The sequence below is a fragment of the Entelurus aequoreus genome, linkage group LG25 (genome assembly GCF_033978785.1).
Source record: "Entelurus aequoreus isolate RoL-2023_Sb linkage group LG25, RoL_Eaeq_v1.1, whole genome shotgun sequence".
Classification (NCBI taxonomy): domain Eukaryota; kingdom Metazoa; phylum Chordata; class Actinopteri; order Syngnathiformes; family Syngnathidae; genus Entelurus; species Entelurus aequoreus.
In genome coordinates this window covers 21,282,093-21,300,880 of record NC_084755.1, presented here as the reverse complement: position 1 = coordinate 21,300,880, position 18,788 = coordinate 21,282,093, and the positions used below count along the sequence as shown (strand labels likewise).

At 39.4% G+C, this 18,788-nt stretch overlaps 1 protein-coding gene across 1 annotated transcript in view; it reads right to left on the bottom strand.

The window, feature by feature from the left end:
• Positions 1-18,788, bottom strand: part of tnrc18 (trinucleotide repeat containing 18) — a 101,670-nt gene that overhangs the window by 6,410 nt on the left and 76,472 nt on the right. Inside the window, 16 exon segments of the mRNA XM_062036784.1 lie at positions 2,043-2,071; positions 2,074-2,278; positions 2,359-2,384; positions 2,387-3,515; positions 3,517-3,827; positions 3,830-3,883; positions 3,886-3,937; positions 3,940-4,007; positions 7,476-7,628; positions 8,429-8,545; positions 10,871-10,979; positions 11,329-11,404; positions 13,125-13,242; positions 13,321-13,462; positions 14,985-15,128; positions 17,953-18,407. Of these exon segments, the coding sequence (XP_061892768.1) occupies positions 2,043-2,071; positions 2,074-2,278; positions 2,359-2,384; positions 2,387-3,515; positions 3,517-3,827; positions 3,830-3,883; positions 3,886-3,937; positions 3,940-4,007; positions 7,476-7,628; positions 8,429-8,545; positions 10,871-10,979; positions 11,329-11,404; positions 13,125-13,242; positions 13,321-13,462; positions 14,985-15,128; positions 17,953-18,407 (3,188 nt within the window).

Sequence of the window (18,788 nt, the reverse complement as noted above, 5' to 3'; positions counted from 1 at the left end):
CAACCTATCCCCAGGTGCATGTCTTTGGAGGTGGGAGGAAGCCGGAGTACCCGGAGGGAACCCACACAGCCACGGGGAGAACATGCAAACTCCACACAGAAAGATCCCGAGGCCGGGATTGAACTCACGACTACTCAGGACCTTCGTATTGTGAGGCAGACGCACTAACCCCTCTGCCACCGTGCTGCCCACTTATATAAAAAATTTAATAAGAAATCATTCCTCTGTTGTTTAATACTTTACATTAGTTTTAGGTGATACTACAAATGTGGGTATTGATAGAATACCAAGTAGTTATAGGGGCAGTATTGGTCATACCAAGGCTGATACTGGTCCTTACAATTGTCAGACAAAAAGTCAGGATGGCGATGTAACAATATTAATTAAATATATAAAAAATATTTTCCTTCTTCTTTTTTTTTGGACGCAAAAAAAAAGTCAATACTACAAAAATAACTGAGGTGACATTGAGGTGTACAGTACACCCACAAATAACAAAAACGTTTTGTAGTGTGTAATATTAAAAAAAGATTGGATCGAGTGAAATTTCACAGAGAACAAAAGTAGGTATGAAAACACTAAGCTTATGACAGATTTTTGTTTTTGAAGTAGAGTGTTAATTTGTGTTTTGGCAACATCTACTGGTCACAATAATTCATTAGACTAAGAGGATGACGCTGGAAGTTGAATGATGCGGACACGTTTGTTACTGGATACTTTCTAATACTCTTCTGCCTTGAAGACTTTGTATCTGCCAGTAAATATGCAACTATAAATATTTGTTACTTGTTTGTTTTTTATAAATCATGATCATAAATAAATGCAAGTTCATTTATTTTTAATTTACTTTCCATAAATATATAAAAGTATTCATCATAATCTCTTCATGTCGTATTAGGCTCCAGTGTTGTTATTCATCTTCCTCTCCTGTCTCATGTCCTCCTCTCTTTTCTCCTCCTTTTTCTCTTCCCTAATTTCCTGTCCTCTACTACGACTCTCAGCTCTCTCTATAGCCAGCATTTGTGCGCCATAGTTGGACTCTTTCTCCCGCTCCGGATGTCTGGGTTTGGCCTTCAGCATCTTCGGATCGGCACAAGTCATGGGGCTGTGATCACGATGGACTCCCCGGCCTTCCAGCAACATCAGAGCCTTGTTTTTATGTTAGAGCTTTTATCCAATCAGAATTCGGTGAGCTTGTTGGCAGCCCTGGATGAATTCTGCTGGAGGCCTTCTGAATCAACATTAGCGGCGGCTGTGCAGCGTAAACGAACAGAGGACATTTAGTTGATAAACAGATGCGATAGCCAATCAGATCACAAATTTTTGACAGTAGCCCATCTAGGTAGCCTTTTGTCAAACGTGACTGTGATTGGATATTCACTTGTCACTCCCAAGTGAGTATCCAATCACAAGTTGTTATCTGCGAAAGCAGGAAGTGGCACGGAGCCAGTAAAGAAATCACTGGTACTTTTTTTAACCCACAAAGAAGGAGAGCAAATGTTTGATTAGGTGGCAGATACATATTTGCAAGGCCATTTTCAAGAAGAATATTGAAAGAGAAAGTACATCTTATGGGACAAGGTCCACGGACCCTGGAAGCTGGCTAAGCTGTCTAGTGAAAGGGTTTGCCCGATGCGCAGTAGTGCACAAGTGTGTTTCTGTATATTATTTCTCCTTTTTTTAAGTCGGACTAAGTAGGACGTCAATGAAGGCCTTGTTGGGAAGCTTATGGCCCGCCCGCCACTGGTATTAACAAATATTGTTTTAGACTGCAATATTGTTCTATTAAGGACACTTGCACTACAGTAGCCTCTAGTTGCCTATAGCTTATAATGTTTACCCTTTGTAAATCTTTTTAATAAATACAAGAAAAGACCAACATGTGTGCTTATTGGAGGACGTTTAGATGCTACTGTCTGTCCAGCTTCATACAAGTAAACAATATCAGACCATAGCTGATTTCAATATCGATCGGGACACCCCTATATCGTCTGTATCGAATACCCTACTTTAGAGTAGTAGGACCTGCTTTAGCTCACTACCTTCTTGTCTGTGAGTTTCTTGCCAGGGTGGTCTCCTCTGGATGGTAGAACCAGTTGACCCTGACCACCATGTTGCTGCCCCAGGACTCCCACATGCTCTGGATGCGTCCAATGAAGGGCAGGTTGGGCCTTCCAGCGGACAGGAAGACAGCGCAGTCGCCGATGCGGATCATCTCCCGGCCGCGCACGATGGCCTTGTAGAAGAGCTTCTTGGCCTTGCCCTTCATTCCCCGTCTCTGAGGGAGAGATGATCAGAGTGGAATGAGGAAATAATTATAAATAATAATGTTTCTCAAAAGACAACATGAGCGCTCACCTGAGTGGGTTTCCCAAACCACTTCAGAGCTGCCTGGCTGGAAGGAAAGCAGAAATCTTGGGTCTGTTCTCCACACTGGGAAGCCTCTGTCGTTTGGCCAACTCCTTGGTGGTGGGGAGGTGGACCCCCTCCCGGCGCTTGGGCCTGCCCACTTTGCCTTCTCCTCCACTAGGCTTCGGTTTAGGAGGACGCCCTCTTTGCCCCGAGCCCTTCCCGGTGGCTGGTTTGGCCGGCTTAACCGGAGCGGCAGCAGTCGGAGATGGTGAGGGGGAGCGTGAAACAGGAGATGACTCCTCCTCCTCTTCTTCTTCTTCTTCCTCCACCTCCTCCTCTTTGACATCCACCTCCTCCTTCACGTCATCTTCTTGCATCTCCTCTTTCACCTTGTCCTCGGCTGCAGGCGTAGGAGAAACGGGGACTGGAAGAGGGGTGGGGGTCCGCTCTTCGTCGGAGCTGCAGGAGGAGTCGTCCGTTGACGAGGAGGACGAAGATGAGGACGAAGAGGAGGATGACGAGGAGGATGATGATCCAGAGCAGGATGAAGAGGAGGAGGAGCAACTGGAGGTGCATTTCTTCTTTTGAGTCATCTTTTCTTTGCCACTTTCCTCCTCGGACTCGGAACTGCTGCTGCTGCTGCTACTTTGAGACTCCTCCTTCATCTTCCTCTCCTGTCTCATGTCCTCCTCTCTTTTCTCCTCCTTTTTCTCCTCCCTAATTTCCTGTCCTCTACTGCGACTCTCAGCTCTCTCTATAGCCAGCATTTGCGCGCCATAGTTGGACTCTTTCTCCCGCTCCGGATGTCTGGGTTTGGCCTTCAGCATCTTCGGATCGGCACAAGTCACGGGGCTGTGATCACGATGGACTCCCCGGCCTTCCAGCAACATCAGAGCCTTAGTTTTCTTGGTTTTCGGCGAGGTCACGCCCTCGTGGTCGAGCTTCACAAGGGGCTCTGCAGACACGGGCTTCCGTTTTACCACCATGTCCCCCTGCCTGGAGGTGGACTTGAGCCTGGAGATGGTGGACAGCTGGTCAGAGGACATCTTCCGTTTGTGTCCTGAGGGACTTGAGGACGCTGATGAAGGTCTCGGAGTCAGTGAAGTCCTTGCCACTGGACTGGGGGGGAGGACAGAACGATGGGTCTGGAGATGCTGTGATGGTCAGACTGGTTTTGGATGCTAGAGTAGAGGCGGGCCTTGGAGTTGAGGACCCACTAGGCTTTGGTGTACTAGATGATGGAGCCATACTGGGTCTGGACATGGGTCTGATGTCTCGGTCTCTACGCTGGCCGTTATATGACGTTAGATTGGGCTCGCTGTACAGGTCCACGGTCAGAACCTTTCCATAGGTGGAAGGATAGATAGAAGAAGAGAGCTTAGCTTGAGCTTTAGCAGCAGGAGCTGAGCTGGGCTTTCTGGGTAATGGCGCAGGAAGGGTGGGGCTGCTTGAAGGGGACGTGATGGAGGTCTGAGTTTTGCTTGGGTCACCACTGCAGGCCGTGATGCAGGCCGAGGCTTCTCCTGAGCAGCCTCTGGACAGAGGACGTCCTCTCTTGTGATGGTTTGCTGGCATCGCATCCTGGACTTTGTCTGGAGGCTGGCTAGAAGATGGCGACTCTATTTTGTCTTTGACATCAGAGTTTAAAGAGGTTTCTGAAGAGAGAAAAAATCAAAGTTTAACACTAATGGCACCACCTGTACCATGTACTTTATATTTAATGCAGAGTAGCGATTTAATTGTCCAAATAAAATTGTCTCACAATCCTTATCAGGGATGATGATTTCACTAAACAACACTACTAACAACAATGAATACATGCATTCATTTAAAAATATATATTTTATATCAATTTAGTTCGAACTGAAGTGTGTATTTCCATATAAAACACGTTTTAAATAGTTATACAGTCGTTTGTCACCACATTACGCTTCAAATACGATAGCCCACCACATTGCACTTTTTTTTTTTAATTTTTACATTTACATTTTAATATATATTTAAGCATATTCTACAATGATCCTAAATAAAGCACTTTCAAGCATAAAAATGGCTAAATAAAAAGGCACAAAATAAATAAAAAAAAGATTCACATCTGAAACGCGATTGTTATTCATCCTGATTGTAAATAATTTTCAAAAATAAATATTAAAAAAAAAGAATACATTTTTAAAGTACGTTTTTAGGCCATTTCTTCCATGCAACCACAAGGAGCTTTTCTAACCTGTAATCTGTCTTTAAAAAAAAAAATATATACATATATATATATATATTTATATATATAATTATTATACCAAATAATACATTGCGAGAATCTGTTTAAATTGAGAATCGTAGCCCCAGGAAATCAAATCGTTCGGTGCCCAAAGATTTAGACCCCTATTAAATAAATCTTTGCACCCATGTCCGGAACTAATTAACAGCGATATACAAGGGGAGACTGCTAAATGCTAAATAATAAAGAAAAAAAATATCTTTAAAAACAAAATAACAGATTGAATCAGCAACAGCTGGTTGCTGTCAAGTATGCATGCAAGTCATGCATTACATACTATAAATTACCTTTGCACTATATTAATTCATATTATTATGTGTTGTCAACTTTGTACTTTTTTATGTAATTGCCTGAAATAAATAAATAATTGAAAAAAATATATATGAAAAAGGTAGTGTATTAGAAATTGCTTTACAATAAATTCTATGCAATTGACATAATTCTTAATGATTAATAATATCATTATTATTATGCTGTTATTATTGTAAAATATTTTTGTTAGGGGTGCTCAAATTTTTAAATTAAATTCTACATCGAAATCTCAATATTTTTTTTCGAAATCTAAAGTTTTTTAGGCCATCTCCATGCTTAATCGCTGTGTGTATACGTCAGCAGCCAAGAGGGGCTTTTGTAACCTGTAACTTGCTTTGAAAATATTTTATCATCTTTTTTATACCAGATAACATATTGCGAGATCGGTTTGAATCAAGAATTGTGTTGAATTGAATCATCACCCCAAGAATCGGAATCAAAATGTCAGTTGATTCATGTCTCCAATATTTGTAGTCATTTCCTTCGTGTGAGTCTCTTACAAACAGCTTGACGGCCAAGACTTCTGTCTAGCAACAGTCAGAATTATATTGCATTGCAAATGATTGATCTGTTTATAATGAAAAGTATACTGCATATGTGATATAATATAGGAAAGACACAATAATACAAACCATATTGTCTGATAATTATTCTCAGTAACACTTTATAATAGGTACACATTATTAAGCATTAATAAAGCATTAGTAAATACTGAATTCATCATTTATAAAGCATGTTTCTGGCATGAATTCTCATTAGTATGCAGTTTAAACTGTGTAACTACATGTATAAATACGCATGTAAAGAGAATAAATGTTTACATAACCCTTTTAATAATCTAACAAACCATTGTAAATTATATCATGTAGAAATGCTGACTCAATCATTTATGAAGTGTAAAAATGCATCTATAAAATGTTAACTAGAAAAATAAATTTCGGTAGAAATTGAGATGATGAAAAGCCGAAGCAGAACTGAAATGCTAAGTACCAAAATGAATGATTCTGAAGTGTATACCTGTAAAATTAGACAATAAAAAAACGAACATGCTAACAGTAAACATGTGTCAAGTACCAAAATAAATTATTCCGGTGTATTCCTGTAAAATTAGATTGAAAAAATCTAGCAAAACGTTAGCGTGTGTCAAGTTCGAAAATATGGGACTCTGAGGTGTATACCCACAAAAATAGCTAAAAATGCTAAGGTTAGCATGCTAACTGTAAACATGCATTAAGCACCAAAATAAAAGCTATCATGAGGTGAGGCTGCATCAAGTACCAACATACAAAACTAAGTGTATACCTGTAAAAATAGTTAATAAAAATAGCATGCTAATGTTAGTATGCTGGCAATTGATTATTGGAATGGTTTGAATCGGTTGAGATATGTGGGAAATTTAAAAAATATTTTTCTCATTGTATTAATGCTGAAAATCAAGAACAATATAACTTTGATCATAAATTGCATATTAAATGAGTATTCATGTCAGATATTATTGACTAATTCAGTATTTACTAATGCTTTAGTTTTTAATTATTATAAAGTGTGACCTTTTTTTCTTTGGAATAAGAAAAGAAAGATGGGCATTGGACAGCAACAACATCAAAACAAAGACTACAAATTAATTACTACTTAAATTATGCTGAACTTAAACTATTAATTTGTCTTTTGAATTGCACTTAACTGAAAAAATAATAATTAGAGGCTACATTAAAGGAAGATATTCTATTTGGCATATGTTAACTCAGACGACTGTTAATGCAGTGTTTCCTGCTATGTAACCATAATCTGTTGGGTCTCCACTAATGTATTTTCCATTTTAAAAAAACAGCAGCAGAAACCCACACTGGTTTAACACAAGATAGTCTCCAACTTTCATTGTGCAGCTTCAGGACTTTAGCGGTGAAACAAACCAGCAATTCTGAAAAACTGCTTAGTCTTGCATCTTGTCATTATTAGATGCAGAGTAACAACAACCAAAATATGTTTCAAACAAATACAAAGGATGACAGTATTGATCAAGCAAGATTAGATTTCCTCTGAGACCTTGCATATTTTGTTGATAAAAGATGACATAGGCATGTTCTACTTTAGCTCCTTTTAGAGCTTTGCTTTATTCTTGTCTGCAAATGATGCTTGCATTGGTCTTAAACAGATAATGAAGGCAGTAAAAGGGAGAAACATTGCTCATGTGTCATGAGCGCTCAGCCAAATAATGCGAAATCCATCTCTTTTTTTTACGATGTTATGTCTTTTGTGAAAAACAATGATGGTTTACAGTTCCCGTGGAAATACTGGGAAAAGGGCAGAGTGGCAAATAAAGGGAAAAGTGATGGCAGCAGTTATTTCGCCAAGTGACAGATTTATTTAAAGCTATTCATATTTGACCTCCAGTGGGAAATACTGCATTGTGTTAAAGAATTTGCTGTTGTTCCAAATAGACAGGAAATGTACTTAGGCTAAAGTACAAATAAGTAGCAGCAGGTAATAACGACAATTATTTTGTGTTCATATCCATCAGACAAGGTTATCTCACCTGGTTTGGGTTTGGGTTTGCGACCGGGTTTTCCTTTTGCCTTTGGAGCGCTTTCATCCGTCTTTGGTCCCGCCTCTTTGCCCTCCTTGCTGCATTTGCGCACTCTTCTTCTAGAGCAGCTGGCCACCAGCAGCGCAGGTGAGGGTTCAGCGCCTGCTCAGGGGCACACAGCCAACAAAAGTGATTCTAGTAGTGAAATCAACAGGACATTATAATCGAGCTTCTGCTTCTAAAAACAACAACAACAACAACTCAAACAATTAGATTTGCTCACTAGTCATTTTATTTGCAGGTCAAATGTAGTGACTTTTTCATCCAGTAGATGGCAGATTACCATTATGAAACAGCAACTAAGTCAATACAGCTAGTGAGTGTGCCATACACTCACAGAGGCGTCATTTACCCATCACGAGTAAATACAGTATACAAAAAAATAGGCTTTAATATCTGTTGTGTTAAGGCTTTGTCTGCATGTTTGTGTTGTCCTCTAAAATGTATTTGCAGCTCATGCCAAGGCAACAGGTGGCGCTATAACCCCCAACTTACAGGAGTCTGACAAGTGCTAAAGAAGTGGAATTACTTAATAACATCACACTTTTTCTACAAAACTAAAGAAATTCAAATTGTTTATTAATTAAAATAACAGTTTTTGTGTGGACAAAAGGGTAAACTGTGTTATGAAAATATATTTATTGCAAAATATATTTTGAAAAAAGAAAACAGGGTGTAATACTGCAAACTGCTGTGACAAACGTCAAGCAAAACCCCCAAAAGTACAATTGTGTCTGCAAATATCCTCTTTGTCAATTGTGGACATTTATTTTTTCTTGTTTCTGCTTTTTGTTCGAATGAGGGAGCATAGAAAATGGAACAGTGTGTGTGTGTGTGTGTGTGTGTGTGTGTGTGTGTGTGTGTGTGTGTGTGTGTGTGTGTGTGTGTGTGTACATGCTCACAGTGGATCTTGTAATCTGGAGGCAGAAGTCGGATGTGGGAGAGTGGAATGCGCCCTGTGTCGCCATCATCAAACTCCACTGTGATGAGGTCGTCATTCTCATCGATGTCTGAACTTCCTGTTTGGGGAATTGCAAATTAGCTGTTGAGAAACCTTGATATGGTTTGTTCAGATACATTGTGAATGATATTGTTTTTACTGATACATGCTCAAAGACCCATTTAAAATGACATTCACAACAAGGTTCCGTTCTGTATTAGACTTAGAAGCATATGCTGTAATGCTTGGTTAAAACAATTTTAAAACAACATAAAAAAGGGGGATAAATGCAGAACCCAAAGCAGACTAAGTGGAGCTAATAAGGTGTGTAGCTCCCTGAAATATAAACAACATTGTGGCTTGAGCACATGAGTCTACTGCAAGTGAGTCCCTGCAAAAGACTCTGGCCATGATACCCAGCCTTAAAGGGGAACTACACTTTTTTGCCTATTGTTTACAATCATTAAGAAAGACATGACGACAGATGGATTTAAAAAAATAAATGCATTTAAAATATTAAATAAACGGAAATAAAAGTCCAAAAACATTCAAAAAGCGCCAACAATACTCCGTTTACAATTCGTGACTTGAATATTAACCAGGTATTAGTGATATTGTTATTATGAGTGCTAACGCAGACGAACTAATAATAGCGGTGCTGTGATCACTTCTGTGTGTCCCTATGTCTACTCGAGTGGTCTGCTGCTTCCTCGCTTCCTGTAAGTTTATTCTAGATCATTAATCATGCATCTCACCTGGACAGAAGAAGTCTGAGTAGGTATTCCGACAAGTTGGTACACTTTGACAGCCATTTAGGACCCGAAAATGGCCAGAACGACACGAAAAGACGTTTTGTCCCGAACTAAATTTACTAACATTATTATCATAGAAAATGTAATGTAAAATTCTATAACATGCGTGCGAAGAACTCAAAGTGACCTCTGTTTACGACCCATCACGTCAAAAATATACCTTCTCGCTGGCTACTAATAAATACTCTAGAACTACAACTGGTTTGGAACTTACAGTGTTCGGATTGTAATCATCCAAATATGTTTAGCAGCAAAGTAGAAACCCGACAACATTGTGGCTCGGAGCGCGAAAGCAGGCGACAGCAAGTAAGCCAGCTTGATTATGATAAGTAGCGAGCTTGTTTCGGTGCCCCTGATTGTCTCCTTGTCATGCAACTCAGTGCGGCGTTTAGGCAAAAAGAGCAGCGACTACCTGCGGCTGAGGCTTCAACAAATTTTGTTAAGATCCAATTTTATTATATTCCAAAAAAAACTTGGAAGTGATATTTTCACGCTAAAATTAATGTTTTAAAAAGCAGATTTACGCGTTTTTGCGGACATTCACATGCCTTTTACTTGTTACAGTGCAGTATATGTCTTAATTTCCATTAGTATTTCTGGTGATCAACAAATATTCACCAAGCGGGACCTCCGTTTTCGGGTTAAGGGTGAACACTGCTAACAACAACACGACGGCTAATCATGGAACAATTGTATCTTCACTGCGACAATCTCAAATTGACCAATTTTTGTCAGAACAACTTTTTGGTGCACTTCATCTTCCAACTCCTACCTCATCAATAACACATCTCCACATTGGTTAGACTTTGACACGAGCCATGTCAAAAGACAAGAGCTGGCTGTAGCATTGGAATTTGAATGCTAACAAGACTGCTATCAACTATCAGCTATCAACAGCTGTCAGGCCAAGGTGGAGATTAACTCTCCTGTGATGCACTTTATCTTCGACACCAATAACAGTGATGTGGAATGACAATGCACATATGCAATTAGTGCAAACAACAAATCTGCGACTATCAAGTTGACCAAGTTTCTGCAGAACAACACACGCCCGTGATTTCAGCACATGGAATCCCAGTTCTAACTTTGAGGAATTACCCAGGATGTGACAAAGTATTTCCACGTCGTGGCCGTGTTGTAGTGGCCGGGTGACGGCCATAGCAATGGCGCTTGGTGGATCCTCCGGGCTACCAGTGAGTACTGTAATCTACAATAGAACGCCAATATATTGGGTGAAACAAGTGTTAAGGTGACCATATGGGTTTTATGTCATGATTAGAGGGCTCTATTATGCTAAAAAAGGTATTGAGAATGAAAATGTTGACAGTTTTTTTATGCTCCAACTATGAAAATATTTGATTTATTAATAATATTCCTACTTCGCCAAAGATTTGTTTCATGTTTGATCCCAATTAACCGCGATAAACAAGGGATGACTATTATTCATCGCATGTCTGAGAACAACACTCTGCTGAATGAAGGGACCTAATTGAGACTTTTTACATTTGTGCTGCCAGCTACAATTAAATTGTAAACTGACTATGACTCATGGCATCTAAGCTCTGTTTCTGTGTGTGTGTGTTCTCTTGTACCGTTGACAACCGTGCCAGGATAAAGGCAGCGGTACTGCTGACTCCAGTAGGCAGCGATGCGGGTGCCCTCGGGGAGATAGCGCACCGATGGAGGCTTCACGTCGATGATCTGAACATACAGAAGAATAAAAGGACATTTGAATGTCAGCACAACATGAGCACGGCTAGCATACGCTAAGTATTTTGTAAGATGGGCGTGGCCAGACCATAAAACATCATCTGATATCTGTTTAGTTATTTTATCAAGACTGCAGAGAAGAAGGCAGTGAGATCTCAGGGGAGGCTTTGTGCATGTGACCGCCACATGACGTATGACCTACTTTGTTTCATGCATGTTTCATGTTTCACTTTCAGCTCAGAGCGGCTCCTCTCTCAAGTGTCACCAGAAATAGGAGAGAGAGCGATGCGGTGCATTTAACCCCCGCCATTCTTACGTGAGTGACACGCAGTTTACTCACAGCCTCCTGCAGCAGTTGCTCCAAGCAGTAGATGTGCGGCCGGTTTCCTCTCTCGCCTTCCACCACCACGCTGTATCTGCAGCAAGGAATTATGGGAGGGTCAGCCCGCAGCAAGCAAAATGTGAGAGCCAAATCCACTTTTGATTCAGTGATTTCTTTCCTAGACGCAATCTTGCATCATTTGTTTGAGTCTGACTCGTTAACTGTAACTTCTCTTCAACAAAACTGCTGCAAAAAAGTTTTTTTTTTCTAAATTTAGCTTTCATTTATTTTACTAGAAAAAAAACACATTCAACAAATTGTAAAGCTCTCAAACAAACCACATGCATCACTTTTTTGGCCCGCAACATATTGTTGGAAAAAAACAACAGTGGAAATGTAAGAAAAAAGAGCATAAAGACGTAATGTAGTGAGAAAAAGCTGACATTATTGACACTAATAATAATAAGCTAATATTATACACTTACTTGTCACTTATAACACAAAGCTAGAACTTAGTTTTGATATATAATGTCTGTTTGTAGCAATTTTTTTTTTTTAAATATCCCCCGCATACTTACACTTTTCAAATTTTCCGCTTTTTTCTAATTACATTACGTGTTTTCGCTAATTTTTTTATTTTTTATTTTTACCGGTTTGTTTCCAACACCGTGTTGTGGGCCAACAAACCTTGAGTTGCAGTAGGCAGCGATGCGGGTGCCCTCGGGGAGATAACGATTTGGACACCCCTGAACTAGATGAAGCAATTTCTGTAGAAATTTCACGCGAATGCTCAAATGCTGAAGCTGAACTGAAATGCTGGTGAGATGTTGAATAAATGTTGAAATAAGTAGACTCAATGTGGAAATGGTTTACGTTGAAGAGTTTAAATTGAACCAACACCCTGGTGAAATATGGAATGAATGTACTGAAATACTGAAAAGCGGAAGTTGTACTGAAACAGTATGAATCTTGGAATGTTAAATGTAAGTTGAAATAGTTAAAACTAAAAATAATAAATAAATGAATTAAAAGGTAGCATGCTGAAGTGGTTTAAATTGGTTGAGAAATGTGGGAATACTTTCCTGGGAACGCATAATTCAGAGAAAAGTGGGAATTTTTGTAAGGTGATAAATAGTATTAATGTCCTGAATGAGCTGCATGGGTTGGTGTTGGAATTGTTTGGATCGAGCGAGAAATGTGGAAGTAGTAACACTTTTTAATTGTGAATCAGGGTTACGGAAAATAATACAAAACTAGAAATTTGGGGAGAAATTGTTTGAATGTCCAGGATGAGTGGAATGGTTGATGGTGGAATGGTTTAAATTGGTTGAGAAATGTGGGAATTGTGGAACTTGGAAAATTGTCCATTCAATTGTGTCCAATAATTTCAAACAAATTTGGGAATGTTGGGAAAATTTAATTATTGGAATATGGAAAACAGCCCAATTGCCCTGAATGAGCTGTTCATGTTGGAACTTTTTGAATCAGTTGAAAAATGTTGACGTAGTAAAACTTTTTAACTGAGAATTGATATTGGATGAGGAGAAAGGTTTTTAATCTGTTGAGAAATGTGGAAGTTTGGAAAATTGTTCTTTCATTTTCAATGGGAAACTATTCCCAGAAAATTGTGGATAGACAGCCTGTGTGTCTTGAATGAGCTGAACATTTTGATGGTGGAATGGCTTAAATGGGTGAAAAATGGTGTAGAAAAACATATGCTTGGAGCATTCACACACTGATACAAAAATATTTTATTTGACTTCTGAGGGGCCCGCTGTCGGTCAAAATGTAGTCATTTAAAAATATATACTCACATATCAGGTGAGTGCACTGTGTTGACGTGTCCTGCGTATAGAAGTTGGTCGTCCATTGGGATCAGAACCCTGAGTCCATCCACCAGAGAGTCCTTGTCCAACACACACTGCACTGGAGCTGCACACATCAAACAACAAATAGGACACATGAGAACACACCTGTGCGTGTTCTCGGACCAGATGTGTAAACACTGACCTGGCGCTGAGGACTTCTCTGACAGGCTGTTACGGCGTTGTGGAAGGAGCTCGTCTTCGCTGAAACTGCTGTCCTGATTGGGCTCAAAGTCTTCATCTGCCGCCATGCTCTCCATCAGCCGACTCACGGCACCCCTGGACGGCTGCAAAAGGCACGCAAAGTCCTCTTTGTCAGCTTCTAATCCTTATTATTCTTTGAACGCGTTGGTTTGACCAGTGCAAACTACAACTATGTACAACGAAAGTATCATCTTGCGAGTGTATCCGACTGAAACACTAACTTTGCAGACAATTATTAGGCTTTCGGATGGTTTTCCTTCACACCATTCTGGTAAAGGCCGGTACAGACATTTGAGATTTTTTAGCAGTTACAAACCCCACACATAAAGATCAAAATATCAGGTATTGAGCAGCTCTGATTTTTATGCATGTGGTGTGCTACGTTAATTTCAACACAGCACAGCACAAACTTAACAAATCCGTTCCACCACAGAGACAGCCTCTGGTCCTACAAGTCTGAAATCTTACATGAACAAACATGGTCTAAAGGGGTGGGCGTATGGATATAAATATGAAAAGTATCAATGACAAGGTGGGTACTGGTATCAAATCGATACTAGCGTGATGGGATTGATACTTTTGTTGTACCTTTGTTTCTTTTATTCAGAAAATGACTCCTTTTTTCTCAGAGTTTATGCAACTGTCAGTGCAATCAACGTTATTTTCACAAATACCTGCACATAATATTAGTCATTTTAGTGTTGCTTCATTACATTTTCAAAGTAATATTTGCGTAACTTTTTTCTCAAACAGTTTACATTATTTTGAATTGTATGCAGTTATAAAAACATTTGTATTTGCAGAACATATTTTTCCTGAGATCTCATAATCAACTAACTAGAGGCAAATTCACAAAATTATTCAAGGACCATGACATTTCAAATCAAAAAGTGTATCAGTTTCGGCGATACTAGCCCTGTATTTTCCTGGTATCTGATCGATACCAAAATTCACAGTATCACCCACCGCTAGTGAATTAACAAAATCAAAGAAGCTTCATAACCACAAATCACCATAGCAACAACTGCAAAAACAGACAATATAAAAAAAGACAGTAAAGGAGGGCATGATGGTGATAGCTGGACTCGTTTTGAAAGAAAATCCCTAACTGAAAAAAGAAAACACTGGAAAAATCATGGACTTTATGATTTAGTGAGCGAGTGAGAGGTGAGTACATTCTCAATAAAGTAGCTGTTATGCTTTTTTTAGCTTCCTGATTGGCTATTTTCGGTGCCACATCACAATTCACAGAGCAATGACTCGTAAATAAGAAACGGGTTTCAAATTTAAGATGGTCAGCTTCGACCTGTTTTGGAGCCAATTACCGAGCAAATTCTCTCTAACACACCTCAGACCACAGGACGGCCCTTTTTAAGACAATCTTATAAGAATAAGATCATCGGACGCATTGCTGTCTTTGGTTGGATGTGTGAAAATTGGGACCAAAAATGTGTGAGAAAAAAAAAAACAATCACTAAGACTGGAGAATGTAATTGACTTTTAGTGGGCAGTCGATGATTATGGTTGTGCACATGAAAAATGCCTGATTTTGTCCAAATAAGCCATTTGTTTACACTGCTAATGCCAATCCATTATCCAACTGACCTCCCGGGCTTTGGTCTTGGCTTTGGGTTGGCTCTTCCGCGCTGGGCTGAGGCTTAGAGCCACGGCGACGTCTCTCATCGGACTGCCCAAAGAGGCCGGGCTCACAGACAGAGAGGACGAGGAGGAGTCCTTGGCCCTCTTTTTCTGCTTGATACAAATGAGAATAAACACGGTTACAATGATGACGACGTGATCCATTTATTTAAGGGGTGCTCAAACTTTTTGAACTGGGGGCCGCATTGGGTTGAAAAAATTTGGCCAGGGGCCAAAAGCTGACTGCATGGAAGAAAAAAAAAAAAAGTTTTATTTACACACACACATATATATATATATATATATATATATATATATATATATATATATATATACACCTGTACATATATATACACTACCGTTCAAAAGTTTGGGGTCACCCAAACAATTTTGTGGAATAGCCTTCATTTCTAAGAACAAGAATAGACTGTCGAGTTTCAGATGAACGTTCTCTTTTTCTGGCCAGTGTTTAATTGACCCCACAAATGTGATGCTCCAGAAACTCAATCTGCTCAAAGGAAGGTCAGTTTTGTAGCTTCTGTAACGAGCTAAACTGTTTTCAGATGTGTGAACATGATTGCACAAAGGTTTTCTAATCATCAATTAGCCTTCTGAGCCAATGAGCAAACACATTGTACCATTAGAACACTGGAGTGATAGTTGCTGGAAATGGGCCTCTACAGGTATACACCTATGTAGATATTGCACCAAAAACCAGACATTTGCAGCTAGAATAGTCATTTACCACATTAGCAATGTATAGAGTGTAGTTCTTTAAAGTTAAGACTAGTTTAAAGTTATCTTCATTGAGTGCTTTTCCTTCAAAAATAAGGACATTTCAATGTGACCCCAAACTTTTGAATGGTAGTGTGTATATATATATATATATATATATATACACATATTAGGGCTGCGAATCTTTGGGTGTCCCACGATTCGAATTAATATCGATTCTTGGGCGATTCTCAATTCAAAAACAATATTTTCCCGATTCAAAAGGATTCTCTATTCATTCAACACATAGGATTTCAGCAGGATCTACCCCAGTCTGCTGACATGCAAGCAGAGTAGTAGATTTTTGTAAAAAGCTTTTATAATTGTAAAGGACAATGTTTTATCAACTGATTGCAATAATGTACATTTGTTTTAACTATTAAATGAACCAAAAATATGACTTATTTTATTTTTGTGAAAATATTGGACACAGTGTGTTGTCAAGCTTATGAGATGCGATGCAAGTGTAAGCCACTGTGACACTATTGTTCATTTTATGTTGAAATTGTAACTAATATTGATACTGTTGTTGATAATATTCATTTTTGTTTCACTACTTTTGGTTTGTTCTGTGTCGTGTTTGTGTCTCCTCTCAATTGCTCTTTTTATTGCAGTTCTGAGTGTTGCTGGGTCAGGTTTGGTTTTGGAATTGCATTGCATTGTTATGGTATTGCTGTGTATTTTTTTGTTGGATTTATTAATAATTTTTTAAAAAAGACAGAAAAAAAAAAGACAGAAAAAATAAAAAAATAAAAAATTGATTTTTTTAAAATGAGAAAACGATTCTGAATCGCACAACGTAAGAATCGCGATTCGAATTCGAATCGATTTTTTCCCACACTCCTAATACATATACATATACATATATATATATATACATACATATACATATACACTTATACATACATATATACACTACCGTTCAAAAGTTTGGGGTCACATTAAAATGTCCTTATTTTTCAATGAAGATAACTTTAAACTAGTCTTAACTTTAAAGAAGTACACTCTATACATTGCTAATGTGGTAAATGACTATTCTAGCTGCAAATGTCTGGTTTTTGGTGCAATATCTACATAGGTGTATAGAGGCCCATTTCCAGCAACTATCACTCCAGTGTTCTAATGGTACAATGTGTTTGCTCATGGGCTCAGAAGGCTAATTGATGATTAGAAAACCCTTATGCAATCATGTTCACACATCTGAAAACAGTTTAGCTCGTTACAGAAGCTACAAAACTGACCTTCCTTTGAGCAGATTGAGTTTCTGGAGCATCACATTTGTGGGGTCAATTAAACGCTCAAAATGGCCAGAAAAAGAGAACTTTCATCTGAAACTCGACAGTCTATTCTTGTTCTTAGAAATGAAGGCAATTCCACAAAATCGTTTGGGTGACCCCAAACTTTTGAACGGTAGTGTATATACACATATATATATATAAATATTTATACATATACATATATATATATACACATATACATATATAAATATATATACATATATATCTCTACATATTAGGAGTATGTCAAAATTTGACTCCTACCTTTTTTATTTCCTTGACAACCTTCTTAAAGTTTTGTAATCAATCAGAAATATCAAGCAGCTAAAATGCGCCAGACATGGAAAAGTGTGGAGGAAGTGTTTTGCAATTTTCCCATCATGCATTCTTTTTTTTTTTAGTATCCACAAAGTTCAGTGAGCTGGTTGTGTTATGTGTGACCATGTGTGTTGACTTTTTGTGCGCCATGAGTCGGAAAGTTTGCTTGCATTGGGTCATATATAAAAATAAAAAATAAAAAATGCTGTGCTGAGAGCACTTCAAAGTGCAATTCATGGGTATTAACCTGAATGAATCACAATGTCTACAAATTTGCAGCAATTATGTGGTCAGATAATTACGATTACACGTGATGTCTATGGTAGGGCAAAATGTACACGCCGGCGGGCCGCACTTGACTCGCAGGCCATGGTTTCGGATGCTCCCTGATTTAACCGTTTGACTTGCACACAGAGAGTGGAAGGCTAGCAGTTGTCCTTTCTTGTCAGCAACATTTAAGACAGCAGGGGAGTGTTGCTATGACTGAAGTGCTGCGAAACCCTGCTTGCACTGTGGCACACACACTAGACGAAAAAGTGTGTGGAAGGACTGAATAATTGACATACTTTCACTGTATCTTTTCCCTCTCTGATGGGCGGAGACTGTTTGGGTCGAGAGGCGGGCTTCGAGATGAGAGGCTGGGCCGAGTTCTGACTGGCGGAAGCGGAGTTTGACACCGACATCTGGTTGGCCGAGGCGGTGGCATCGTGGAGGAAGATCCTCTCGCTGCGTCGCCGGTTCCAGGCCTCGTCCTCGCTGAAGCCTCCGAAGCCGGAAGCGGTCGCCAGGTCGAAGCTGAAGCGCCGCGGCGACTGGAGCAAGGGACGCGGTTTGGTAGGAAGATGCTTGCGCTTGATGGGCAGCGCGTCGTCTCGCTTGGTCGGGCTGCTCTGGTCAAGGCGGCGGGTCGCCGGAGGCAACAGGGGGAGTTCTGGCGCCGAGCGTTTGCCGTGCAGCAGAGAGGGGAATTTTCTCAAGCGCAAGTCGGAGCCGGAGTCGGACCACTCGCATTCGGATGAACCTGACGGAAGAAAACAGGGGCTTCTTATTTCAAATATAGCAAACTATGCACATTTGCATATAAACAAGGGTGCTCCCGTAAACATCCACCATGTGGCCACAACATTACATACATTTTGCCTTTACAAAGATAATGATGCTCAGTTTTATGTGACTTATGTGTTTTTAATCTCCATTTGTGTAGATCAGAGGTGTCAAAGTCGTTGATATGTTTGGCCCCAGAGGGCCGTTTCTAACAGTGAATACTATTATTACACAATTTTTTAATGCATTTTATGAGTCGATTTTTTCACAACTAAAATGTAAAAAATATATATGGTAAATTAGAGTATATTACTGTAAATGGAAAAACAGTACTGCTGTTTTTATGGTAAAAAAAGAA